The 25,947-nt window shown below is 32.6% G+C and overlaps 2 protein-coding genes across 3 annotated transcripts; both read left to right on the top strand.

The window, feature by feature from the left end:
* The first annotated feature begins 421 nt into the window (after window positions 1–421).
* LOC102664112 (uncharacterized mitochondrial protein AtMg00810-like) lies at window positions 422–742 on the top strand. The gene has a single exon (XM_006588190.1). The coding sequence runs from the start codon at window positions 422–424 to the stop codon at window positions 740–742; it is 321 nt and encodes a 106-aa protein (XP_006588253.1).
* A 21,019-nt stretch (window positions 743–21,761) lies between these two features.
* LOC100795953 (transcription factor bHLH118) lies at window positions 21,762–23,561 on the top strand. Of its 2 annotated transcripts, none has more exons than XM_003533980.4 (5): window positions 21,762–21,939; window positions 22,044–22,231; window positions 22,379–22,732; window positions 22,830–22,899; window positions 23,050–23,561. In XM_003533980.4, coding segments are annotated over exons 1-5 (648 nt in total). In that variant the 5' UTR covers window positions 21,762–21,938; the 3' UTR covers window positions 23,085–23,561. The 2 variants fall into 2 exon arrangements, with proteins under 2 accessions (XP_003534028.1, XP_006587371.1); XM_006587308.4 differs by having other exon boundaries at window positions 21,768–21,939; window positions 22,059–22,231.
* The last annotated feature ends 2,386 nt before the right edge of the window (window positions 23,562–25,947 follow it).

Here is a 25,947-nt window from a genome sequence, read left to right as displayed (position 1 = left end):
TGGTGAAGTCTATGCGTCAGTAACTAGAATTGAAACTGTCAGATTTGTTGTAGCCATTGCAATTAATGCTAACTGGTCCATGCATCAACTAGACGTGAAGTCTGCCTTCCTCAATGGTCTATTGGAAGAAGAGGTTTATGTGTTTCAGCCACAGGGATTTGTAGTTAAGGGTGAAGAAAACAAAGTGTACATGCTGAAGAAGGCTTTGTATGGCCTTAAACAGGCTCCAAGAGCTTGGAATAGGAGAATTAATAGCTTCCTGTCATAGATTGGCTTCAAGAAATGCACCTCAGAACATGGAGTTTATGTGAGATGTCTGCAAGACAATAAATCAGAAACATTGATTGTATGCCTATATGTTGATGACCTTTTGATTACTGGAAGCAATAAGGAAGCAATTGCTATATTCCAAGGTCAAATGATGAATGAATTTGAGATGAGTGATTTGGGACTCTTCTCCTATTTCCTTGGAATGGAATTTAGAATGACTCAGTATGGTACAATAATGCATCAGTCCAAGTATGCACAAGATCTACTGAAGAAGTTCAATATGCAGCAAAGCAATCCAGCAGGAACACCAGCAGAGGTTGGACTTGTGTTAGAGAAGGAAACAAATGAAGAACTAGTTGATCCTACTCACTACAGAAAAATAGTTGGTTGCTTGAGGTACTTATGTAACACAAGGTCTGATTTAAACTTCAGTGTTGGGCTAATCAGTAGATTCATGCAAGAACCAAGGTAGTCTCACTTGCTAGCTGCTAAGAGAATTATGAGATATGTTCAAGGGAAAACCAATTTTGGAATTCTATTTCCAAAGGGTGAAGTTGACACACGACCATAATTGATTGGATATTCTGACTCCGACTGGTGTGGAGATAAAAATGACAGAAAAAGCACTACAGGATACATCTTTTTTTTATGGAGGAGCCCCAGTTTCTTGGTCCTCCACCAAGGAACTAGTGGTAGCGTTGTCATCCTGTGAAGCTGAGTATATTGCAGCCTCAGAAGCTACATGCCAAGCAGTGTGGCTGGATGCCCTGATGAAGGAATTGCAACTGGAAAAATCATGTAAAGTGAAGTTGTTGGTAGACAATAAATTTGCCATTGATTTAGCAAAGCATCCGAATTCTCATGGAAGAAGTAAACACATAGAAACAAAGTTCCACTTCCTAAGAGAGCAAGTCAGCAATGAGAAACTGAAGATTGAACATTGCAGAACTGAAATTCAGCTTGCAGACATACTCACTAAGGCTTTGAAGCTAGAAAGGTTTAGATGTTTAAGAGATTCCATTGGAATTGTTTGTGTAAATGCAACTTTGAATTAAGGAGGAGTGTTAGGAATAATTCAAAGTTTAAAATAGGTTGTAAACTGTTAGTTAGTTAGAAAATTGGTTGAGTTTGTTTCTCATAACCAACAGTAGTTACTATCCACTTGCTATATAAGCAAGGTCTTTTCTGTAACTCAATATAATCCTTTGATCAATATACAATTCTATTCATTCCTTCAGATTGTGAGTAATTGTTAACAGTTAGAGTTTCATTTGCAAACAAAAAGGCAATCTGGGAGATGGTGCGATAATAACAAAACGTGGGTATGAAGATTGTCGGATTTGTAGGGTGGTACGCCAAACAAGAAGGGGGGTTAGGGAGACGACGGGATGCACCATTCTCTAATGACCAACACTCTGTGGGAAATTGGATTGCTCCTAGAACCTTCGAGGGATGTACGCTCCTTCGCAAATTGGATTGCTCACGAGAATCTCACAAAGTAGGACCAACATCTTGTACAACTAGATAGGGATCCTTAGAATAAGGTTCAAATTGAAAAGTGGCTCTAACATATTGTGATAGCAATAGTAGCCTAGCAAACTTACCTACAGGACTTCGTTTGAGCGCCAAAATGCACAAAGGCACTAAGTGGTTGCAGAAATCTTCATTAGTTAGTTACAACATTCTACTAGTTTGTTGATGGTGATAATTCTGTTACAACAATTTGCATTCTGTTAACATATTAGTATAAATGTGTAAATAAAGTGGAATGAAGAATGAATCAGAACAATTATCTCCATTAGTGTTCCTTCTTAGTTTCTTGGTAGTATAACGGTAGCATTAGAGTAGCGTTGTTCGTATCAATTAGTCCGACTTGCCCCTTCTTTGTCGCTTTTCCATGGCAGATGCCGATCCTTTCGCCGCCAGCCTGGACCGCCTCGAGGCCGCCATGGCCAACCTCGCCGCAGCCCAAACTTCCATGGATTTCACTCTCCATGGATCTCAACTTCATCTTGATGTGTTCCACGCCTCCATGCTCTTCAAACTCGATCTCCTTAGCCGAAAACTAGATACCATGATTTTTCGCCAATGATCCCCATCACCTTCTTTGGTGCAGCCACCACTGTCACCGTCGCCTCCGTTGAACGCTTATTCTTACCACCCCAGCCAGTACTCTCCTTCGTCTCAACCTCACGTGCCTCCTCCTCAGCTTTATCCTTAGGAATGGGGAAACCCAAACTGCCCAATGCCACTTGCGATACCGCACTCCCATGTTCCTCCTCCCCTTCCTATGCCGCCTGCGATTCCATGCCCCACACCCAGGCAATAAAACCCCACACCCATCCCGACTTCGTTTCCCATGGATGGACAAGGAGATGGTCCTGCTACCGGAATCGATTCTGGCACCACCTACTTCCCCGTTAGATTGTGGCAGCACCACCGTCTCGACATCAACTGCCACATCCAGCCCAACCAACTGCTGCCTCTGCCGCTCTGCACCGACCACCACCATTACCACAAGATCCTCTATGACAACGACATCATCCTGCTCAGGGACACCGTCGTCGCGCACCAGATTCATCCGCGTTGGATTTGGGTTCTCTCTGCTACTATGACTCAACTTTGTTTTGTTCCTCACCGGCGTTGACGCCCACCGCCACATCCACCACCACCTCCGAAGCCACCGCCTCAAGGGGATTATATCGTTGTTGCAGTAAAAATTGTGGAGGATCATTCTGACAAGAGCAAGCTCGATGCTCAACCAAATTTCTTCATTCGTCTTGTGCCCGACAAAGCCAACAAGACTCTTTCCATTATTGACCGCGACATTGGAATGACCAAAGCAGATTTGGTGAACAACAGTGGTACCATTGCACGTTCCGGGACCAAGGCGTTCATGGAGGCATTGCAAGCTGGTGCTGAGGTAACCCTGATAGGGGCAGTGACATTATCATTGTTAGGGCCCATACTAGCCCACAAACAAAGCCACTTTTCTTACATACCTTTTGTTTCCTAAACTCACCCCTGTTTCTACTTGTTTTATTGTCTAACCTTGAGGACAAGGTTGGTTTTCTAGCGGTGGGTATTGATAGCAATAGCAGCCTAGAAAACTTACCTACAGGACTTCGTTTGAGCGCCAAAATGCACAAAGGCACTAATTGGTTGCAAAAATCTTCATTAGTTAGTTACAACATTCCACTAGTTTGTTGATGGTGATAATTTTGTTACAACAATTTGCATTCAATTAGCATATTAGTATAAATATGTAAATAAAGTGGAATGAAGAATGAATCAGAACAATTATCTCCATTAGTGTTCCTTCTTAGTTTCTTAGTAGTATAGCAGTAGCATTAGAGTAGCGTTATTTGTATCATAATGATTCCTTAGCTGAAACTATTTCGGTCATGGTGACATAAACATAAAGTCTCACCTTTTTCTTTGTGTGTTTTGGGATTTTTAAGGGGTATTGACGGATGCTAAAATGCTCCTTCCTTTGTAAAGTCAAACTAGATCGAAGCAAATGAAAATCCAATGCTAAGGTCGAATTAACATTCTATTTCGTCATTTAGCATTGGCTACCAATGCTAAAACGTTCTTTTCTTATAATACACCTAGTATATAATCTCATTCAATCTAATGTTATACAAACACATCCTTATTACTTTTAACCTTTATATGATATTTCTACTTACTATCAGAAAGTCATTTGCGAGTCTAACTCAATCCTGTAAAACTGGCTTGTAAGGAAAAAATTGATCTCCACTTATATAAATTATCTCAACACTATCTCTAGTCAGCGTGATACTTCAACATTTCCATTTTGCTCATGGTTACCTGTCATGTGAGACTTTCAACGCACGTCCCTTCTGTCAAGGGGGTAACCATAATTTAGGTGGTTTTTTCAACATTCCTCCTCACACTCAAGTCTACATGTCTAGAACGTAACAAACACAAGACCCATCTAGGATATGCATCATCACCTTACAAGTCAGCTTTGTAGGATTAAGTTAGATTTATAACCTACTTTCTGACATGATATCAGAGTCTATTTTAAATCTATTAAATGAGTCACACGTTATATTATTCACGCACCAAACCCAAAAGTGTTGGACTTGAGAGGATGTCTTGGACAAAACTTAAGTATCACATTGCCTAGAGATAATTCCAAGATATAAAATATGAGTAAGGGACAAACTTTACCCTATGAGCTATCCTTTGGAGTTAAATTAGACTCAAACTCACATTCTAAGACATAATTACTTGTGTATCTTATTTACAGAGTTTGAACTTTGGACAAAATCTACCATTACTTTGGTCAAGCCACCCATTAATAAGGATATGATAAATGCTAACCAATACTTTTAAAGCATTAATTAAAAAACTAAAAAAAATATATGCGTAAAATTATATTGTTCATAATTTTTTTATATATTTTTCTATCATTTTAACAACAAATATTTTTTAATTTATTAATCATTATCCTAAAAATACTCATTAGCAATTTCCAAAGGATATATATAGGCCAATAATAGAGAGTCCAATTCCAGTGTCTTACCTACTTTAGACAAATCAGCCCTCTATCACGGGCAGTGTTGAAATCCGTGTCCAACATTAGTGCAATCAGGCATTAGAGCGAATTCTTATCCAAGGCCCTCAAAGATCACAAACTCTATCAATTCCTTTACTATCAATGGCATCCTAAGATATAAAGAAGCCTCAATGAAAAAAGACCGATAGAAATTGCCTTTCCAGCTACCGTTAAAAAAAAAACAAAAAAAAGGCAAAGCAATCAACTTCTTTGAAGGTTCCTTTCACAACTACTAACTAACCAACAAAATCCCACAAGATGGAGGTGATTAATTAGACATGTCAGAGAAGGGAGACAAGGTCAAATACAGTCAATGCTTTTTGGATAATGTTTGAGGATTTGAAGTGAATATAGTTGGCAGACCATGACAAAACAAAGAGGGTTGTTAATTACCAGGTATTTAGGAGTAATAACACCCCACTCAAACATCCTTGTTCTTAATTCGAGTATCTTTATTTCTTTTTATTAATGGTAATATCCCTAAAGTATGTTATAAACGATGTCATAAAAACATACTACAGTTGACAAATGGAAGTAAAGTCGAAGACGAGAATAAAGACTCTGAAAAGAAATTAAATTTAGATTTTATATTTTTTTTTACCTTTATGATGTTTAATTTTAATTTAATACAATTAATTTACTGTTTATACTAACGTATATGTCCAGTTTAGTATTAGTTTCCTATTAAAATATGTTAACATAGTGGATTTCTAAAACATGTGTTAACTCTGGGTAAAGCACATCAATTTGTTCAAGTAATAATTTAAATGGTTAAATCGAGTGTTAAGTTTATAGGGACTTTGACTATACTTAAAGATTGTATATGTCCAATTTTAAGTAATTAATAAATTGTATTGAATATCATTTGCAAGGTTAAGAAAACAAACACTCAGAGCAATGAAGTGACAGTTGATGCAGAATTACAAACATATTAGAGATTCAACTTATCAAAACTACTTTCAATACAACATTAAGAATTTTTTTCCATTTAATGTTATTCCAATTATTACCTACATTCACTAACCTACTCTAACCGTGACCCTTCATATGAAAGAGCTTAAATTACCTAATTTTACTCTCAATCCCTTAAAAGCTACATCAAATAATTCACTTTAAGAATAAAGATGTATAAATAAGATTAAATAATATCATTCTATCTCTAGACATGAATTACCAAGATGTTTTTTTCAAGTTCTTAGGATATAAATATTTTTCAATGTATAAATCTTATAACATTACATGAACATGGGTGATCAAACCATAAAAATGATAATAAGCATAGAAAAGAGACAATGATATCGAAATAGCATTAAATAGATAGTTAGAATCATTACATCAAGAGTGTTTTGTTGTTGAGCTCCTAACAATAGGTGGTTTAGCTTCTTATTGTTATGAGAGACTTACAAATACAAAAAAAAGGACTAGAGGAAATGAAAGTGGGTGGAAGAAAAATGGAATAGAGATGCTCCAAAATGAGTGGATTCCCTTCCTTTTCGTACCCTAGCTCTCATTCTTTTGTTCTGAATGAATCCTCCTAAGTTTCCCCTCCTTTTTTTTTCTTTAAAAGGTAGTACAGTCATTTTTTCGACATTGACTATGCGCTAAACCAAATGTGCACGCTCAGCGCGCGCATGTCATGTCCTGTTGACTAAAGGTCACGCGCTAAGCCGTTGGGTGCATGCTTAACGTGTTTACACGTGACAATTGGCTTTCAAGGTGACTTCTTGGACTAAGCAGTCTTGATGTGCTGAGCGAGACCGTCGCATTGAGTGTGATATTCTAGTTCTTCAATCCTCTTCCAGGCCTTCTGTTATATCTCTACAACAAAAAAATACAACCAAAAACATTATAAAGTTACTAACTTTAGCATTACTGGATAAAAATTCATAACAAACTAAATTCCTAATGTTTTAACACAGAAGAAGTAATAAAAGAAAGAAAATTTAGATAATTGTTATGTGATTTAAATATACAAATTATGTATACATAGCAATTATCAACATGTCCAGTTTATTTTTAATTTGATTGCTATGTTTTTATAAATACAAAAACACTATTTTATTTGTACTTTTCTATATTGGCCGCAAAAAGAGATTTCAGTGATGATTAACTTAGTGTTTCAACTCCTTTACATACAAGAGTGATAAATCCATTTTTTTTACAATAAATTTGAGTTCTTAATATTCAACGTGAGTATTTTTTTTTAGAAATTATATTTTTTCTTATTTTGATTTGATTTCTCCTATATTGAGCATTCAATTTAATTTTATATTTTTAATTATTCTTTTCAAATATTAATACTTAATTTTAATTTAAAATATTGATATACTATATATGGTATATCAAATTAAAAGATATCATTCTTGTTCATATAAAATAAATTTTAAGATTGTAATATTAACAAGTCCTTATATGAAGTACTAATTAACCAATAACAATCTATACAAGTGATTTACGTCTTTTAATTAAATGATTCAGGATTTAAATATTGATTGATCCTTGAATATGAAATAAATTATGTTAAAAAGAAAAATACTTATAGTATGTACATCTCTAATGAAAATTTCAATAAAAAAAATGAAAGACTAATTACATTTATAATCTAAATTTGACGAAACAACTTTAGTTTTTTCTCTGTGAAAAATTATATTTTCTTCATGTATAGATTGGTGAAAATATTCAAGTCTAGATCGATCTACTTGTTTGAATTAGTCTTCGAAAATTCATGTTTAGCTTCCATATGGTGCCTTAAACATAAACAAAATGATAGCCAGCATTTGAAGGGCAGTGTTATGGTCAACAGGGCTGTGCTAGCTGGAAACCCATTAATTAATGCATGGCACCTAGAAATTATATTCTTTTGGCGGCATGTCTTAAATATATTTTTAACCTAAGAAAATCTCGTGTGATCTCTCATCTATTAAATAAGGATGTTGGATTCTAAAATAATAAAAGTGAAGCCGATTAAAAATTTCGTTAACAACTTGGAAGGATAATGAAATGCAAACGTTTTATTGATGTGTTTTGCTTAACGAGACAGATTTTTTGAAGCTCAATTTTATTATGTTTATATTATAATCGGGAGCTTGAGAATCCCTAGGGCGCTTTCCCATTGAAAGTAATAAAAAAAAAATATAGAGAACGATTAACGAAGATTAATATATAATTCAGTGGACAAATCACGTGAACACAGTCAAATAAAACAAGGGAAAGTTATATCAGCCAATTTGGTAATGAATTGTGCTGTAGAAGACACTAAGGCAGAAGTAATTAAGAAGGAATATGGAAAGAGAAAGAAATTTATATAATAAGTGAGGTGATGATAATAAAAGAAATATATAAAAGAAAAAATGAGATAAAATAAAAAGTAAAAGATGTCTATTATTAACTTTTAGTCTTTGATCATATATATATATATAACGTAGGATTATTAATTTTTAATACTTAATCTTTTATATATTTTTTTATATAAGATAATTATGATTGAATTTCTTTTTTTATATTTACTATTTTTATTAAATAGACACAGAAAAAATCAATAAAATAAAGGATAACATAGCCAGTTCAAAATAGCTATATTCGTTCTCACTATCGTAATGATCTTACTCTAATATTGTTTTCACATCTATCAACATCAATAATAATAATAATAATAATAATAATATATAATTTTAATTATATTAAATGAAAATATTCAATTTATGATGAAATTAGGTTAATCAATTGAAATCTTTAATAATATCAAATAATTATAATTAATATTTTAAAATTATTAAAAATATTATTTTTAAATAATTAACAACTATGTCTATTTAATAAAAATTTACTAATTCAAAAAAATTGAAATAAATTTTAATTTTGATAAAAAAAATGCATTTAAAAATTACTACATATTAATATTATATTAACCATAAATAAATAAACAGATAAATTTTAATAATTAAATAATATTATATATTTATATTTATTATATTTAGATTTTTTTAAATTTATACTTTTCATATAAGGAAAATAGTCTTGAAAATTATAAATAAATATTTCATCATGCTTTTTTTACATGTGAAATTACTCACGCTATTATTTTTTTATAATCATTATTGTTATTATGTGCTATAAAATTAGACTCATATCTTAAATGTTTTTAGAGTTAAAGTTAATCATTTTGTATTATTCTCTTTTTCACTTACTTAAATGTTAATAAATAAGAAATATTTATTTTGTAAGAAATTATTTGACAAATTAATTCAATAAACTATAATATTTGATACATTTTATTTTATAATCATAACCTTGTGATTAAATTGACAGCCAATATGCTTAATTTAAAAAAAAATACACATTTTTTGTTGCTTAAAAATAAGTTTGTTATAAGTTTATAATTTATTTTTTAAATATTTTATAACACACAATTTTAATTAATTTTGATTTAAATAATTATAATTTTATATTCACTATTTTCCTTTTGAATTTATACATTTTATATAGGTATTACATCACTATCACTAATAGTACTTGGAAAAAATTATAAAAAATTATAATATGATTAATATCTTTAAATATAATATTTGCTCCATTAAAATACAATTAATCTTTAACTTAATTTTCAGGTAATTATATTTAATGTGATGCTAAATATTTTATAAAATAATAAATTTATTTATTTACATATATTTTTTAAAATAATATTAAGTACAAATTAAAAAATTTATAATTTATTCTCACAATGATACACTTCCAATCAGTGTAGGTCCTATAAGATTTTCTACCAGACTCAAGAAACCTCCTAGTTATTTGTCTGATTAACATTGTGGCAATATTTCTTTTCATTCTACTTCTACTCATTCTACAACTCCTTATCCTTTGCAATTTGTTCTTTCTTATTCTAAATGTTATGCTAATCATACTTCTTTTTGCATGTCTATTTCTGCTCATTCTGTGCCTCATTCCTTCAAAGAGACCAACAAACTTAACTGCTAGAAAGAAGCTATGATGACAGAACTGCAGGCTCTTTAGGCTAACACTTGGTCTTTGGTTCAACTTCCTTTAGGCAAACCCATTGTGGGTTGTAGATGGGTTTACAAAGTTAAGTACAAAGCAGATGGTACCTTGGAAAGATATAAGGCTAGGTTGGTAGCTCAGGGTTTCACTCAAATAGAAGGGGTTGATTTCTTTGAAACTTTTTCCCCAGTTGCCAAATTGACCACTGTAGGATTTCTCTTATCTGATGTTGTTGCAAATAATTGGTTTCTTCATCAACTTGATGTGGATAATGCCTTTTTACATGGATACCTTCGTGAGGAGGTTTACATGAAGTTTTCCCTTGGTATGACCATTTCTGATCCTAGTCTTGTATGTAAGCTGCAGAAATCATTGTATGTCCTTAAACAAGCTAGTAGGCAATGGAATCATAAGTTAATTTTTGCCCTTCTTCAACTTGGCTATGTTCAAAGCACTTCATATTATTCCTTGTTTGTCAAGCAAACTCTTTCTTCCTTTATTGCATTATTAGTTTATGTTGATGATGTTGTCCTTATTGGAAATAATCTAGTTGAAATCAATGCAGTCAAATAGCAGCTTCATGATTAGTTTCACATCAAAGATTTGGGTGATTTAAATTTTTTCTTGGGCTTTGAGGTTGCATAATCTAAGACTAGCCTGATTTTGAATCATAGAAAGTATTGCTTAGAAATACTTTCTGAATTTGGTCTTACTGGTTGCAAACCAGCCAATTATCCTGCCAATGTTAGATTGAACTCTGATGAGGGAGATCTTCTAGAGGATGTCACTTCTTTCAAGAGGCTTATTGGAAGACTTTTTTACTTAACCAATACCCGACCAGACATTGCTTTTGTTGTGCAACAAATCGGTCAATTTTTTCCAAGCCTAGAACTCCTCACTTACAGGTTGCCTTAAGAATTCTAAGATATTTGAAGGGTGCTCCAGGCATAGGTATTTTCTATCCTTTTGATAATGACCTGAAGATCCAAGCTTTCTCTGATTCTGATTAGGCTACATGTCCAGTTAGTCGCAAGTCAGTCACGGGCTATTGTGTTTTTCTTGGTAATTCCTTGATCTCTTGGAAGGCTAAGAAGCAATCAACAGTTTCCAGGAGCTCTATTAAAGCTGAATATAGAGCTCTTGCTTCTCTTGCATGTGAATTACAATGGATAAAGTATCTTTGTGATGATCTTCATCTCTTCGTTCATGTTCCTTTTTGAACTTTTTCTGATAATGAATCTACAATTCAACTTGCAAAGAATCCCTCTTTTCATGAAAGAACAAATCACATTGAAGTGGGTTATCATTTGATTTGAATCAAGATTCATGAAGGCCTCATTCTCTTGTCTCATGTTCCTTCTGGATGTCAACTTGCTGATATGTTTACTAAGGCCTTGTATACTACTCCTTCCAAGCAAAATATGTGCAAGTTGGGCCTTGTTGATATACATTGTCCACCTTGAAAGGGGGTATTAGGATTAGATGATTTCTTTGTCATTTGTATCTCTTTTTTAGTCTTTTAGTTAATAACTAATTCTGTTAGTTAGTTATTGACTTAATTTCTTAGTTAGTTAGTTAGTTATCTTCCTAACCATAGCTTTGCTTGTATATATAACAACTCTTAATATTTTTTATTGATTGATCAATGCACAATAATGCACAAGGAGAATTTTCCCAAATTTTTTTTTTCTCCAAATTCAGTTCATGTTCTTTCAGAGTGTCCACCATCTAAACCCAAAATTATAGGCATCCTTTTAGTTATATAGTGGTAGACAACCTAAATGCTTGCTTTGTCCAACTTATCTATGCTCACTAGAATCGTAACCTTTTCTCGAGACTTTCTATAATAATTGGTAATTAATTTTATTAATTGTTAAAGTTTCCCTTCCCGCAACAGACAATGGAGCACATTCACAACAGCTATAGATGTTCTTTATAATATTGGTGGGATGTGCTTCATTGTCTTTTTTGCTTAAGCATCTCGGAAGTTCATGTGTTCATAAGTGCTCAGAAAACAAGCAACAAGTGGGAAACTTTTATTTATAGTTTATTCCCATGTTTGTAATGCTTTTGGAAATTGATCCTTGATGTGATATATATATATATATATATATATATATATATATATATATATATATATATATATATATATATATGTTACTTGATGAATGATGAACAACTTCTTGTTGGAGAAATGTACTCGTTCTTTCGTCCAACGTTGTTATTTATTGTGTTTATTTTGCCCTTTTCCTCTTTCATGTGTGGAAGAAGAATTTTAAAACCAACATATTGACTTTATGTGGAGCTTGGCAATGCTATAAATGATAAGTAATTGTTGCGTGCTTCACTATGAAAAGGAAACTAATGTAAGAAATTAAATAGTCACCATTTCTCTAATTATTGGAGTAACTAATTAATCACATTTAAATCGTGCAGCGTCATCTAGTACTATTATTTTAAGTTGCAAGGTAACGAACATCTGAAAATGTACGACATATATTAAAATTGTACTATAAATTTCTTTTAACAAAAAAAATCTCTTTTATGCTCAAGACAATCACGAAACTTCCTACCTATTGCCAAAAGAATTGAAGAAGGTTAATTATATTTGAACCCAAGAAATACAATTATCATGAGTGGAAGGTTATTAGTGAGTTGAAAAAAATATGCATGTGTTCATAAGTCAGAGCTTAAGCTTATACCAACAGATTTTAATAAAGAGGGATATAACAATGAGATTTTTATTCTAGTATTGCAAGCTAGCTCCATAACTATTTTTTCGTTATTGTTGATTATACTAATGATAAATGATTCATTCTTCAAACAAAAAAAATGTCAATAAGAATGATGAAGGCCATTAAGATATTGACATTGAAAATGTCCTTGTTTTTAGAGTACTAAAACATGCATAATATTTTAAAAATGACTAGTTCATCGTAGTCAATTAAATGCCAATGGCATTTGTTTGAAAATAATACCCATTGTGATGTGATCCTGACTAGGAGCGGATCGCTTGATACATGCTACGGAGAATTGGATGATGCCACTTCCAGTGAAGGAAGATAAGTCAGGGTAGACGCCACAAGGATTACCTTGATAAGTCTGAGATTGGTTCAACAAGGAACCCAGAGAGAAGCTCTCACCAAATTTTATGAAAATGTCAAAAGTTCTTTTATAGAAAACAAAAACCAATACTTATAGTGTATATGAACAAAAAGATAAAAATAGACATGAGTCTTCTAAACAGTTTGGGCCAAAATTACAATAAATAAAAATTATAACTAAAAAACATATTTAATTTGGGCCTTCAAATTAGTTTGGGCCTTCAGCAACAATTAATAGTCTTGGTAGTGCCTCTGCCTCTGGGCCTTCATCTTTCTCCACTTGGGCCTTCATCCTTCTCCACTCGGGGGCTTTGTCCTTCTCCACTTGGGCCTTCGTCCTTCTCCACTTGGGCCTTTAACCTGTATTTGGCCAGTTTCAGGATTCTCATCATTCCCTCCTTCTTGGAAAATATTTGCCCTCAAATGTCCAGGATCATCACCGGGTTCAAGTACCACTTCCTTCCTTTTCTTGTTGGCTTGCTTGGCATAGCTTTCATTCTTCTTTGCAATTTGCACCTTCACTTGGTCATACAATCTTTTCACATACTCAACTTTGGCTTGTGCATCCTTATGTTGAGTCTCTTGGGGCTTGCTATTGTAAGTTAGCCTGTTAGGCAATGAAGCTTCTGGAAAGAGATCAACTTGATGTTCTATGTTTCTTGAAGGTGACAGTCTATGAGGAATCTCCTTGGGAAAGACATCTTTAAATTTCTGCAATAAGGGTTGAACACTAGGAGAAACATAAATAGTTAACTGATTAGAATTATCACTCTCTCTCTTGTGTATCACTCCATCTCTCAAGTGTATCACTCTTCCTTTTTCTATTCCCCTGTGGTGTCTCACTATTGTCTCTCTCTTGTTCTCTCTTTTCTCTCTTTCTGATTTGGTCATCACACACTTCTCTAAGGGATAGAGGTTTAAGAATCCTTTTATGGTCATGGTGCTGGAAAGAAATCTTATTGGTGAAGCCATCATGCACTGCTTTGGTGTCCTCTTCAATGTTGGCCCTCACTAGTGCCATCTCCATCTCCTTGTCCTCAACAATCAAACTTCCCTGGGATAACCTCTGGAGTTTCTGTCGCATGGTTCTACTATAGCTAGTTGGAACATACCTCTTTCGCATAACCCTTCTCATCTCAGTCCATGTATCTATCTCCCGCCCTTCTTCTCTCTTCATTTCTCTTTGATTTTTCTTCCACCAAACAAGGACATAGTCTGAGAATGTAGCTGCTGCTAACTTCACCTTATGCTCTTCAAGATAATCATTGTAGGAGAATGCATGTTGAATCTTCATCTCCCAGTCAAGGTAGGCGTCTGGGTCACTCCTGCCTTTAAAAAAGTATACATTGAGTTTTACTCCCTCAATTTTGTCTTGCTCCTCTATTCGGTTCGATCCATCATTGACCCTTCTGTTGCCACCATAAGGTCTCCCAGCATTTGGATTCATTTGGTGCTCTAATCCTTCTATTCGCCTGTAGAGCTCTTCATTGTTACGGTTCAACAAACGTTGCATTTGTGTAGTCATCGAGTCCAGTAATAAGCGCTGAAATCCGTCCAGTTGATGATATACACCACCATTGTCACCAGCTCCTGCCATGATTAAGGAACAAAGAATTTTGTAGTAATTTAAAACAAAAAAAAGATTCAGGACCTCACCACACTCTACTCACGTGTTTCTCTCTTTGATGATAGTTCACTCGTGTTTGATGCTTTCAATATAGACTTTTGTGTAATGTATTCCCTCTTGCCTTTTACCACTCGTGTTCACTCTTAAGTTCCTGGATGGACCAAATTAGACACACAAGGTAATATAAAATAAAATGAAAGACAATATAATTATCACAGACTGAGTAACAAATTTGATTTGGGATAACAACTTGGACTTGATTTGGATAGCAGATTGGATTTGATTTGGATAAAAGATCAGATTTGATTTGGATAATATATTAGATTTGAGTTGGATAATATATTAGATTGAATTTGGATAACAAATTAGATTTAATTTGGATAACAGATATGATAGCAAATAAGATAACAGATAGGATAACAGATAGGATAACAGATAAGATAACAGATAAGATAACAAATATGACAAGTCAACTTCAAATGCTCATAACTTTTGCTACGGTTTTCCGTTTGAGGCCCACTATATATCAAAACGCTCATAATTCAAAGGAGAATCCTTGGGCAAATTCCGTAGGGGATTTGGCCCCGCAATTTTCCCATAAACGCCTCTAACTGCCTTAATTTTGTGTTCAAAGATCAAAAACCCACTTTCTTTTCTTTTCTTCTTTTTTTCTTCTTTTCTTCTCCTTTTTTTCAATATTTTTGCAACTCTTTTTTTTAACTTGAAACAGAACTCAAACAGATTTTTTTTTACACAAAGTCTGAAAGATACAAGAAACAAGAACAAGAACAAAAAACATGACAAGAACAAGAACAAGAACGAAACAAAGACACAAACAAGAACGCAACAAGACGCAAACAAGAAAACAAATAACAGAACAAGGACAAAACACGAACCTGGACAAATTACAAAGAAAAAGAATAGGATAGGATAGAACCTGTATCAAGAGCCGAAGCTCTAATACTACATGACGTGATCTTGACTAGGAGCGGATCGCTTGATACAGGCTACGGAGATTTGGATGATGCCACTTCCAGTGAAGGAAGATAAGTCAGGGTAGAGGCCACAAGGATTACCTTGATAAGTTGAGATTGGTTCAACAAGGAACCCAGGGAGAAGCTCTCACCAAATTTTATGAAAATGCCAAAAGTTCTTTTATTGAAAACAAAAACCAATACTTATAGTGTATCTGAACAAAAAGATAAAAATAGACATGGGCCTTCTAAACAGTTTGGACCAAAATTACAATAAATAAAAATTATAACTAAAAAACATATTTTATTTGGGCCTTCAAATTAGTTTGGGCCTTCAGCAACAATTAATAGTCTTGGTAGTGCCTCTGCCTCTCGGCCTTCATCTTTCTCCACTTGGGCCTTCATCCTTCTCCACTTGGGGGCTTTGTCCTTCTCCACTTGGGCCTTCGTCCTTCTCCACTTGGGCCTTTAGCCTGTATTTGGTCAATTTCAGGATTCTCATCACACTGGATTTACTGTCCTGACCATTTTTAGTACTTATTGGATAGTCTTATGTTTAATAGTTGTCCAACGTGACATTTGATGGTTAAATTTCAGTTCCCTAATTGTGTGGACAAAAAAGTGGGTCCAATGATGAAAATTTTTCCCTTGTATTAATTTCGGATGTCTTAAATATTGTTTTCAGGTGATTTCTGATAATTGTAAAATATTTATGTTTAGTACATAAAACACACACAATATATGTAAATTGGAGTGTTCATGTTTTAAATAAAAGTCCAACTTTTGTGGTTCAAAACATGACACCCGAGGAGGCTTGGGGTGGAAGGAAATCGGTTGTAGACTACTTCCAGATTTTTGGTTGTATTGGTTATGCTCACATACTACATCAGAAAAAGAAGAAACTTGATGAAAAAGCTGAAAAGTGCATCTTCCTTGGTCTAAGTGATGTATCAAAAGCATACAAATTATTCAATCCATTGACAAAGAATATTGTGACCAGCAGGGATGTTACTTTTGATGAGGAAAGTACCTAGGAGTGGAATGACCCATAACCTACACAAGTTCTTTATGATAATGATGTTGAACATGAGCATGTTCCAACACTTGTTACACCCAGAAGCTTATCAAATTCATTTGAAACAGCCAATAACTCATCACCAACTTCTACTACAGTAGAAGAAGAAGAAGTCCTGGACGAATTTGACATGCAAGGATACATTAATCCAATTACTCATTTTACTTTGTTTTCCTATAACTTTTGAAAGTGTTGTCAAAGAGGAAAAATGGCAAAAAGCAATGGATGATGAAATAAATTCCATTGAAAAGAATGACATATGGGAGATGTGTGATCTACTTAAAGGTCAGAATACCATTGGTGTAAAATGGGTCTTCAAGAAAAAGCTAAACAAGGATGGTGATGTGGACAAGTATAAAGCACGCTTGGTGGCAAAAGGGTACAAGCAGCACTACATGAATGATTATACAAAAGTATTTTCTCCCGTTGCAAGACATGACTCAATTCGATTGGTGGTTGCATTAGCGGCACATGCAAAATCTTTTCCCATTTTCCAGCTAGATATCAAATGGACATTCTTGCATGGATATTTGGAGGAACATGTATTTATTGATCAACCCCCTAACTATGTTAAGGTTGGATATGAAAATAAAGTTTATAGATTGAAGAGAGCTCTTTATTGGTTAAAGCAAGTCCCAAGGGTCTGGTATAATTGCATTGAGACTTACTTTCTTCAAATTGGTTTTGTGAAATGTCCTTATGACACACAATGTTTGTTAAGATTGAAGATAAGGGAAAAGTGCTCATAGTATGCTTGTATGTTGATGATCTTATATTTATAGGAAATTGCATATGTTGCCATGTTTAGTGAATTCAAGAAGTCCATGATGAATGAATTTGAAATGTCTGATATGGGTTTGATGCATTATTATTTGGGCATAGAAGTGATGCAATTAGATAACAGATTTTTATCTCTCTAAAGAAATATGTGGGACAAATTCTAAATAGGTTTCAAATGAAGAATTGCAATGCTGTAAGTACTATAGTTGAGTGTGGCATAAAACTACATAAAGATCACGATGGAAAGAAGGTTGGCAACATACTTTACAAGCAAATTGTAGGCAGCTTAATGTATCTTACTACAACTAGGCTAGACATAATGTATTTTGTGAGTTTGATCAGCAGGTACATGAAAAATCTTACTAAGTTGCATTTGTTGGCTGCCAAGAGAATTCTTCACTATTTTCAAGGAACATGAAACCTTGGGGAACTGACAACGATTATGTAGGTGATCTAGATGATAGAAAGAGCACTTTTGGTTCTGTCTTTATGCTTGGAACAGGTGTCGTTTTGTGGTCATCTAAAAAGCAACCAATTGTCACCTTGCCAAGCCAAATATGGTTGAGAAAAATTCTTGAGGAGTTGTAGTTCAAGCAAATTAAAGCTACTACAATTTTCTATGACTATAGTTCAACCATTAAATTGTCAAGAAATCCAATTCTACATGGAAGAAGCAAGCATATTGATGTGAAGTTTATTTTTTAAGAGATCTTTGCAAGGATGGAACTACTGATCTAGTACACTATAAGAGAAAAGATCAAGTTGCTAACATATTTACCTAGGCTTTGAAGAGGGAGCTGTTCTTGAAGCTTAGAGAGTTATTAGGTGTCTGCATTGTTAGACAAGTGGCCTCAAATATCTTAAGAAATGAGGGTTGAATTAAGATATCACAAACTATTTCCCCAATTAAAGTTTTATCCTTCTTTAATGATAATATCAATGTTCCCTTATTATGAATTACTATAATTCAATTTAAACTAAACTTCCTTAACGCAAAAGATAAATAACAATAAATAAAGGAGTTTAAGGGAAGAGAAAGTGCAAACTCAGTTTTATACTAGTTCGACCACACCCTTGTGCCTACGTCCAGTCCCCAAGCAACCTGCTTGAGAGTTCCACTATCTTGTAAAAACCCTTTACAAGTTTTGAACCACACAAGAACAACCCTTCCTTTGTGTTTAGATCACTTTACAACAAGAGACCATCGGTCCCTTAATCACTTTCCTTGAGTAAGAAGAAGAGAAGAAGAAATCTCTCTTGAAAGAGATAGATTGTACAATAAAGCACTCAAATAATTCCTTATTGAATTGCAAGTGTTTTGGCCAAGAAATCTTTAGAAGATAAGACAATTTAATCTTTTGAGAGGATAAGACTTTTTGAACAAGTAAAACTCTGGAGAATTTTTGTAACCCAAGTCACTTATATATAGGCCTTTGATGACCATTCAAAAACATTTGAAAATATGTGACTGTTGGGAGTTATATTCGAAAATCCTCACTGATAATCGATTACAATAATGGTGTAATCGATTACATAGATACTTTTGAAGAGTTATGACTCTTATCATTTGAAATTTGAATATTTAAACACTGGTAATCGATTACCAACTTACTTTAATCGATTACACAACTTTAAAATTTAAATTCAAATTTCTTATAGCTGTTTTAAAACGTTCCAAACCACTGATAATCGATTACAAGCCATGTGTAATCGATTACATGCTTTCTAAAACATTTAAAAGCTTTTCAGAAGGCACATTGACCACTGGTAATCGATTACATCTTCCAGAGAGTAAAATTCTTTAAAATAACATTTTAAGTTAAATCCTTTGGTCAAACCTTTTACTGTTTCAACTTGAAATTTTTTTCCTAAGACTCTAGGAATTATCTTGATCATATTTCTTGAATTTCTTGGATATCTTAGATTCTTGTCTTGAATAAAACTTAAGAAACACATTTTTTTGGCATCATCAAAACATCAAAATATCTTTGCATCTACATGCATGATTGATTCAGCCAAGGCTTTAAACTGATATTAGCAAACATCAGTTTAAGAGAGGAATTGTTGGCAGAACTTATATGTTGTTGTTGAATTTATTTATTTAAAATTGAGTTAGTTGTTAATGGTCTAGAGTTTAGGAGATTGTTGATGCACTACGTTGCAATTATCTTATATTTTATTTTTCTGTTTTGGTTAACAGACTTATTGGTTGCTTATTTTCATATTTAGGAGTATATGGGTCATATCTATTAGGAGTATTGTTTAGTTATGTAATTTGCCTATTTAAAGGCTCTCAACATTCTAAATGAATAGAGAAACGCATTTTTCATATTCTGCTCTTTATTTTTTACGTTAGTGGATATTGACAAGACAAGATTGAAGATTGTCGTAATTTTGCTTTTTCAAAAGAAGAGGACCAATATTATTCCCGGTGGATTTATTGGCTCGCACCACATTGAGAAAAGATCCATGATCTGCAATTTCCACAAATGCAAATAGTTATTAGGGACAAAATATAAAATAAACAGAATTCCATAATCAATCCTAAAGGAAAAAAATTATTAGATTCAAAATTTGATAATTTTTCAGGACTAAAATTATATCAAGTTTTTTTTATCTGTATAATCATATGATAATCATAACTAGAAAATATAATTATATTTTTGAGAAAATTTTGTGTAATATTGATAGTGGTAACAACAATGACCTAATGGTGATAGTGATTCATAATCATTGTTTAAGTAAATTTTCAAGTGAGTTTTTTAATCTCAATCATCTTTTCTCCTCACGTAAGAAAGTGATTGTCATAGTATAGTATGTAACTCATTCTCTATCTATCTACTAATACGTACACACGCCCAAATCATTACATTGGATTAAATTCGTCTATACACAATCATGCGTGTATCCGCTAAATGTAAAACTTTGGGTTTTAGTTTGGTCCCATGTGGTTTTGTAGTTCTTTTTATCCTCAATAAATTTGGGTGTCTAATTTTTTTTATTGATAAATATTAATTATTGGTTTATTAATTTTTATTAGTAGTTAGTCTTGATGCTTTGTTCAATTTTGATGCTTCCTCATTTCTTAAAAAAAAAAAAAAGCTAGGGATAAGTTATTAGATCGTTCATTAAATGTTTATGACTTATTCTAGTTAAGGTATGACCTGTCCTAGTTTATTTAGTAAAATGTCAGGGTTTATTTATTTATTTTTTTTGCAATGTTTCTTTCGGGTTTAGTAGCTTTGGTTGTACGGTTTTAGAAAAACTTACCAAGCTTCACAGGTTCGTTAATTTATAGATATGTTATTTTTAGTAAAAATATTAATGTGTTATATGACTATTTTAACAACTAAAATATGAGTTGAGAGTTAGTTTTAATATTTATAAAATGCAATATGTTTTGGTGGTTTAAACTTTAAACTATCCCTAATGTGATAAGCTTGTAAACCGTAGACATATTGGTATGTTTAGTAATAGATCTGTTACTGTTAGCTTAGAATCTATTATGGTCTTTTCTTTAATAGACTTAATTATTAACCTATTTAAAGTCTTAATATGAAGTAATATTAAAAAAAATAGATTGGACTTATTTAAAGTTCAAAGACTTTAGAAAATGCCTATAACATGCTAGCAAACCAATTATAAAGCAAGTTATATCATACTTAAGTACATGGCCTATTTTCATTTCTAATAAGTGCAACCATGCATTCACATGTATAAGGGATGTGTACGTGTGTTAGCTTACGATTAATCATAAATACTAATTAATAACAATAACGAATCTAGGATATTTTAATAAATTATACATGTAAGTATATTTGACGAATTTAAAATTATAAGTTACTAACATGGTTTTTGTGTGTGAGAGAGATAGAGAATGAGTAAATTAAAGTAACAAAAACAAAAGAGCCTTAGTCACTTCAGCTAATCAGGAGCAAGTGATAATTTGTTTCTTAATATTATACTAATTCAAAAAAGTAAAAGAGTTAACTTTTTGTATTAATATAAATAAAAAATTATTTAAAATTCTTTACAAATGTTTTTTATGAAAAAAATTAAAATTATCAAATTAATTATTAAATCTGATTTTAAAATTTCTTCAGTATCATTATCAACTACATTCTTTTGACGCGTTTTATATGTATACTTTTTCTTTTGAAGTTTTTTTGTTTGGCAGAATTTGGAAGCTAAATTTTAGGTGTACTACCTACCCAAAAAATTTATATTAACTACTAAGAATAAATAATAAAGAGTTGATTATTATTAACATTCAAACGAGAGAGAAAACATTGTGCCCCACCAGAGTTTACAAAGGAAAAGGAAATATAAATAGGACCACCGATATGGCAGGTGAGATGTATTCTGATCTTATATGGGAAGGATTTCAGAATCTTAGCATATCAGGTCAATGGAAAGTAGTCCTCAAACCCTAACAACCAAATACACTTGATTTTCTTGCTTTGGTATCTTTTGCCACCCCCCAAAAAGATAGCATTCACAATGATGAATCCTCTCCACCCCAAGTAATGAATAGTTGATCTTTAATTAGTTTTAATTTGCTGATTATTCTCTCCCCTACCTTAATTAAGATCATCAGATCTTGTATGATCCTCTGATGCTGATGCAGTGATCTTTGTACAAGTGAAAGGGCAAGGAAAGAGTAGCAAGCACTTGCATGTTGAGGAGAAAGAAGACTTTATTGCCATGGATGAGAACAAGAAGTGGATGCATAAAGAAACTGAAAGACAAAGAAGGCAAGAGATGGGAAAACTCTGCGCCACCCTTAGATCGCTTCTGCCTTTAGAATATATTAAGGTAAACATATAAACACGAACAATTTGTCTCTTCATTTTGAAACCATTTTTTTTTTACTTTTTTAATTAAAACTTAAGAGAAATTGAAATTTGAAAGCCACTAGTCATTAGGGGTGCTTTTATTGCATATCTTGATGACCATCCTCAGGGAAAACGCTCAACCTCTGATTATGTGAATGAGGCTATGAATTATATCAACCACCTACAAAATAAGGTGAAGCAATTGCAAGCAAAGAGGGATGAGTTAGTGAAGGTGTCTAATTTGAAGAGTAATATTTGTTCTGAGAATGAAAGCTCTAGCAGTAGCACTACTCATCTTCCACCCTTGGTTTCTGTTCATCCTTTCCCGGGAGGACTTGAGATTATGTGCGGTTACAGCTTCGGGAAAAGTGTGTTTCCCATGTCAAGAGTGTTGGACATTCTGCTTAAAGAAGGGATTAATGTGGTTAGCACTACTTCAATCAGAAGAGATGGAAGATTCATACACACTATACGATCAGAGGTACCATGTCAATTTAATTCTCATTGAGCATTATGCTTGGTCATTGGTTTTGAAACTGATTATTATTTATTATCCTTTTGTATAAACTGATTTGAAGGATCCAAATCATTTGAATATGACTGGCGCTGATTACTCCGAATTGCAAATAAAGCTAACGGAGGCAATAAGTAAGTAACACTTACAAGTTACAATATATTCTACAATCAAATATTTTGTGCTTGACACGAGGAACTTCATCAATATATATATATATATATATATATATTCTGAATATATTCATATTACAGTAGTAGTGACAATTATTTAATCACTTGCAGGTTTGCAAGAGACTTTGCCTGAACATGAAAATTGAAATCTTGGGAAGATATATTATTTGGAGATGTTTCTGATCGTATATACTATTAACTTGAGTGATTTGTACAGCGGTGTACTTGTTATTTATCTGGTATAATTGTTGGTGAAGTACAAAGGGTAGCTAGTTGATTATTCCATTCGCGCAATACTCCACGAGCACGAGGTCATTTTTATCTATTTTCATGGAAGTTAGATCAAACTCATGGATAATATTCATGGTACTGTTCAATGTTTTGTGTGCACGCTTCTGCATTTAGTTCTTACAGTAGTTGTTTTTCAATAGTCGCATCATAAAATTTGAATTTCCTGTTGTATATACACTGGCATTACTTACTTTCGCATCATGATAACCATCAAGAATTACAATGTTGTTCATCCATTATCGTTTCTTCCTCGTCAATTGCTGTAATAATTGTACCTTTGGTTCTGATACTTATGACAAAATTTGAATTAGGGAAACACAGACGTTTGTCCATTCTTTCTTGTGGTTTTCAGTTTTTCATCTTGGTACATTTCCACACGCTGTCTTTTAGTCAAACTTTGGTGTCTTATGTTGGAGATCTCACCTTGAGTAGAAATGGCCAAATTAATTTCATATAAATGGGAAACAAAACACATCTTGAGCAAGGGCATAAAGTTAGTATTGCAGGTCATTGGATAACAACCCGTAACAGATCACAGATCACACGATGTGCTCATCAATTATTATTAGGATAGACTCTAAACATAATCTTAATACATTTTTAGTGCAATTTTTAAGTCAAACTTTTGTTTCTCTACATATAAATAAATGGTGTGAAGATCCTAGCTAGGTTGACTATAGATATATAGTGTATATAAATGAGATAATCATTATCTCAAGTATAAGTGTAAAATTTGCAAGACTTAGTATCTACCGATGATCCCATACAACAGATAATATGTTATAAAATAGGCCTAACAATAACTATTAGCATACATCATTTTAAAATTTATATTTGAATTTAATTTAATCTTAAAAATTAGTTCATGAAATTAAAGTTATCATTCACTTATATATATTATTTTAATCATATTATTAGTTAATATTTTCAACACTATATTCAAATAATGTGTCTTTTGTTCCTTTTTTTAATTAAATTTTATTAAACTTAAATTATTATTTAGCTTAATTAACAAGAAAAAAAAAGGATCTCTAAGGTAAAAAAAAATACTTTAGTAGAAATGACAATAGACACTTCCATACATCAGTAATGCATTATGAGAATAACCATCTTGAGAAGTTTTGCTGTTAAAATTGTAAGCTATGTAAACCGACTTTTGACTAATAGATAAGTCAGTGGACAGACCATGGCCAAGTCATATATATGTACACAAAATACTACTATTAAAGAGCTACCATACATAAAACCACAGGAGAAATTGTAATTAAGGTATAAGCTGCTAGCAAGTAATTAAAAATATTATTTAAATTTCGATGTCACACGTCGACCTCACACTTTGGCAAGATATCTGTAAACCAAAAAATCATAATTAAGTTGAGGTGACAAAATTTTATTAAAGTATTACTAATAATGTTTTAAGAAAAACTACTATTGAAAAATAATGAAACTTAAAACGGTTTTAAGAAACTCATAAATTTGCAACAGAAGAAACGCTTAATTGAAAGAAATTGTAATGTAATTTGTAATTGAAACGGACACATTAAGATTTATAATTATTGAATGAATGTTATATGGAGTATACGTTATTTATGACTTTTAATTTGTATGCAAATTTGGTAAAAAATAAATAAATTCTTTAATTAATCAGAAATCATAGTATTATGTCTTGTAATGTGTTTTGTTTTATCTTAGGCTAAAGACAAGAATGTTTTTCCACTCATTGTGAGAGATTAATTTTGTGGTACATATTGTTAATCCATGAGTGAATATGGGCTCGCTCAAGCTACATATATCATTTTAGGGTTGTCCCAGTTAGACTATCCTAAGAATGTCTTTTAATGTGGTTAATATTAAAGCCATTGTTTAATATAACTTCAAAATGAAATCATAGATCTAATGAGTGTGACTTAGGTTGAATTACTGAAAAATCTTATCTCAACTCCCACAAAATATATCCATTGAGAGAAATAATAACAAGTTTTAACTGTAATTAAACTTAGAATCAAGGACTAATCTCAAAACCAACTTATTTCCTAGCTAGGTTTTTCTTACCATATATGTTGGGCATAGTTGTAGGATCTTTAACTTGTGGCCATGCTAATGCTCTTATTAATAATATATTTTTTTGCCTTTTATAAAAATAAAATAAAAATAGGGGTAGGATCTTTGATGTAGCCCCTAGCTTTATTCACTTTCCTCTATTAGCAGATAGAGCCTCTATAATATGTTCCCTCAAGGTTTTTAGTTGGACGTTAGCCCTGCTTAATTCTTTGGGGATTTTTCACAATTTAAAATTTAGTTCAATACCATTCCCCTATGTGATTGGGTTCATTGTGCGACAAAAGACTTGATCGTATATCAAAGCAATTATATTTAGCGGATATGAAACCAACATTATCCAATTATTTTATTAATTTGGAATTCCATAACTCTAGTTCTAACCACTGAATCAGTATCATTATAGGAGGGAAGCGAAGATATGACAACTAAGCTAATCTTAGCTGCACTGCTTTAAAGACATTATTATCGACCGTGTCTTCAGTATTTATGGACTCATGTCATAAAGTAGTAGTGTCCACTGTATGATTCTATAATCATATCCAAATCTCGTTATTAAAGCAAACAGATATAAACAAATTAATACATGTTTTCTAATTCAAACAACATCTTCTTTGATATTGAACTTCCTTTTAATTATGTGGTTCAAAAGTAAAATTT

This window comes from Glycine max, chromosome 9 (assembly GCF_000004515.6).
Source record: "Glycine max cultivar Williams 82 chromosome 9, Glycine_max_v4.0, whole genome shotgun sequence".
NCBI lineage: Eukaryota > Viridiplantae > Streptophyta > Magnoliopsida > Fabales > Fabaceae > Glycine > Glycine max.
Note: the sequence above shows the minus strand (reverse complement) of the source record. Positions and strands in the feature narration are given on the sequence as shown.

Bases quoted from the DNA above. Each gene is read 5' to 3' on its own strand.
- LOC100795953 (XM_003533980.4), top strand. The intron at 22,232-22,378 runs GTAAACATATAA...GACCATCCTCAG, and splicing joins TGCCTTTAGAATATATTAAG to GGAAAACGCTCAACCTCTGA. The intron at 22,900-23,049 runs GTAAGTAACACT...AATCACTTGCAG, and splicing joins AAAGCTAACGGAGGCAATAA to GTTTGCAAGAGACTTTGCCT.
- LOC102664112 (XM_006588190.1), top strand. From the start codon at position 422: ATGAATGAATTTGAGATGAGTGATTTGGGACTCTTCTCCTATTTCCTT.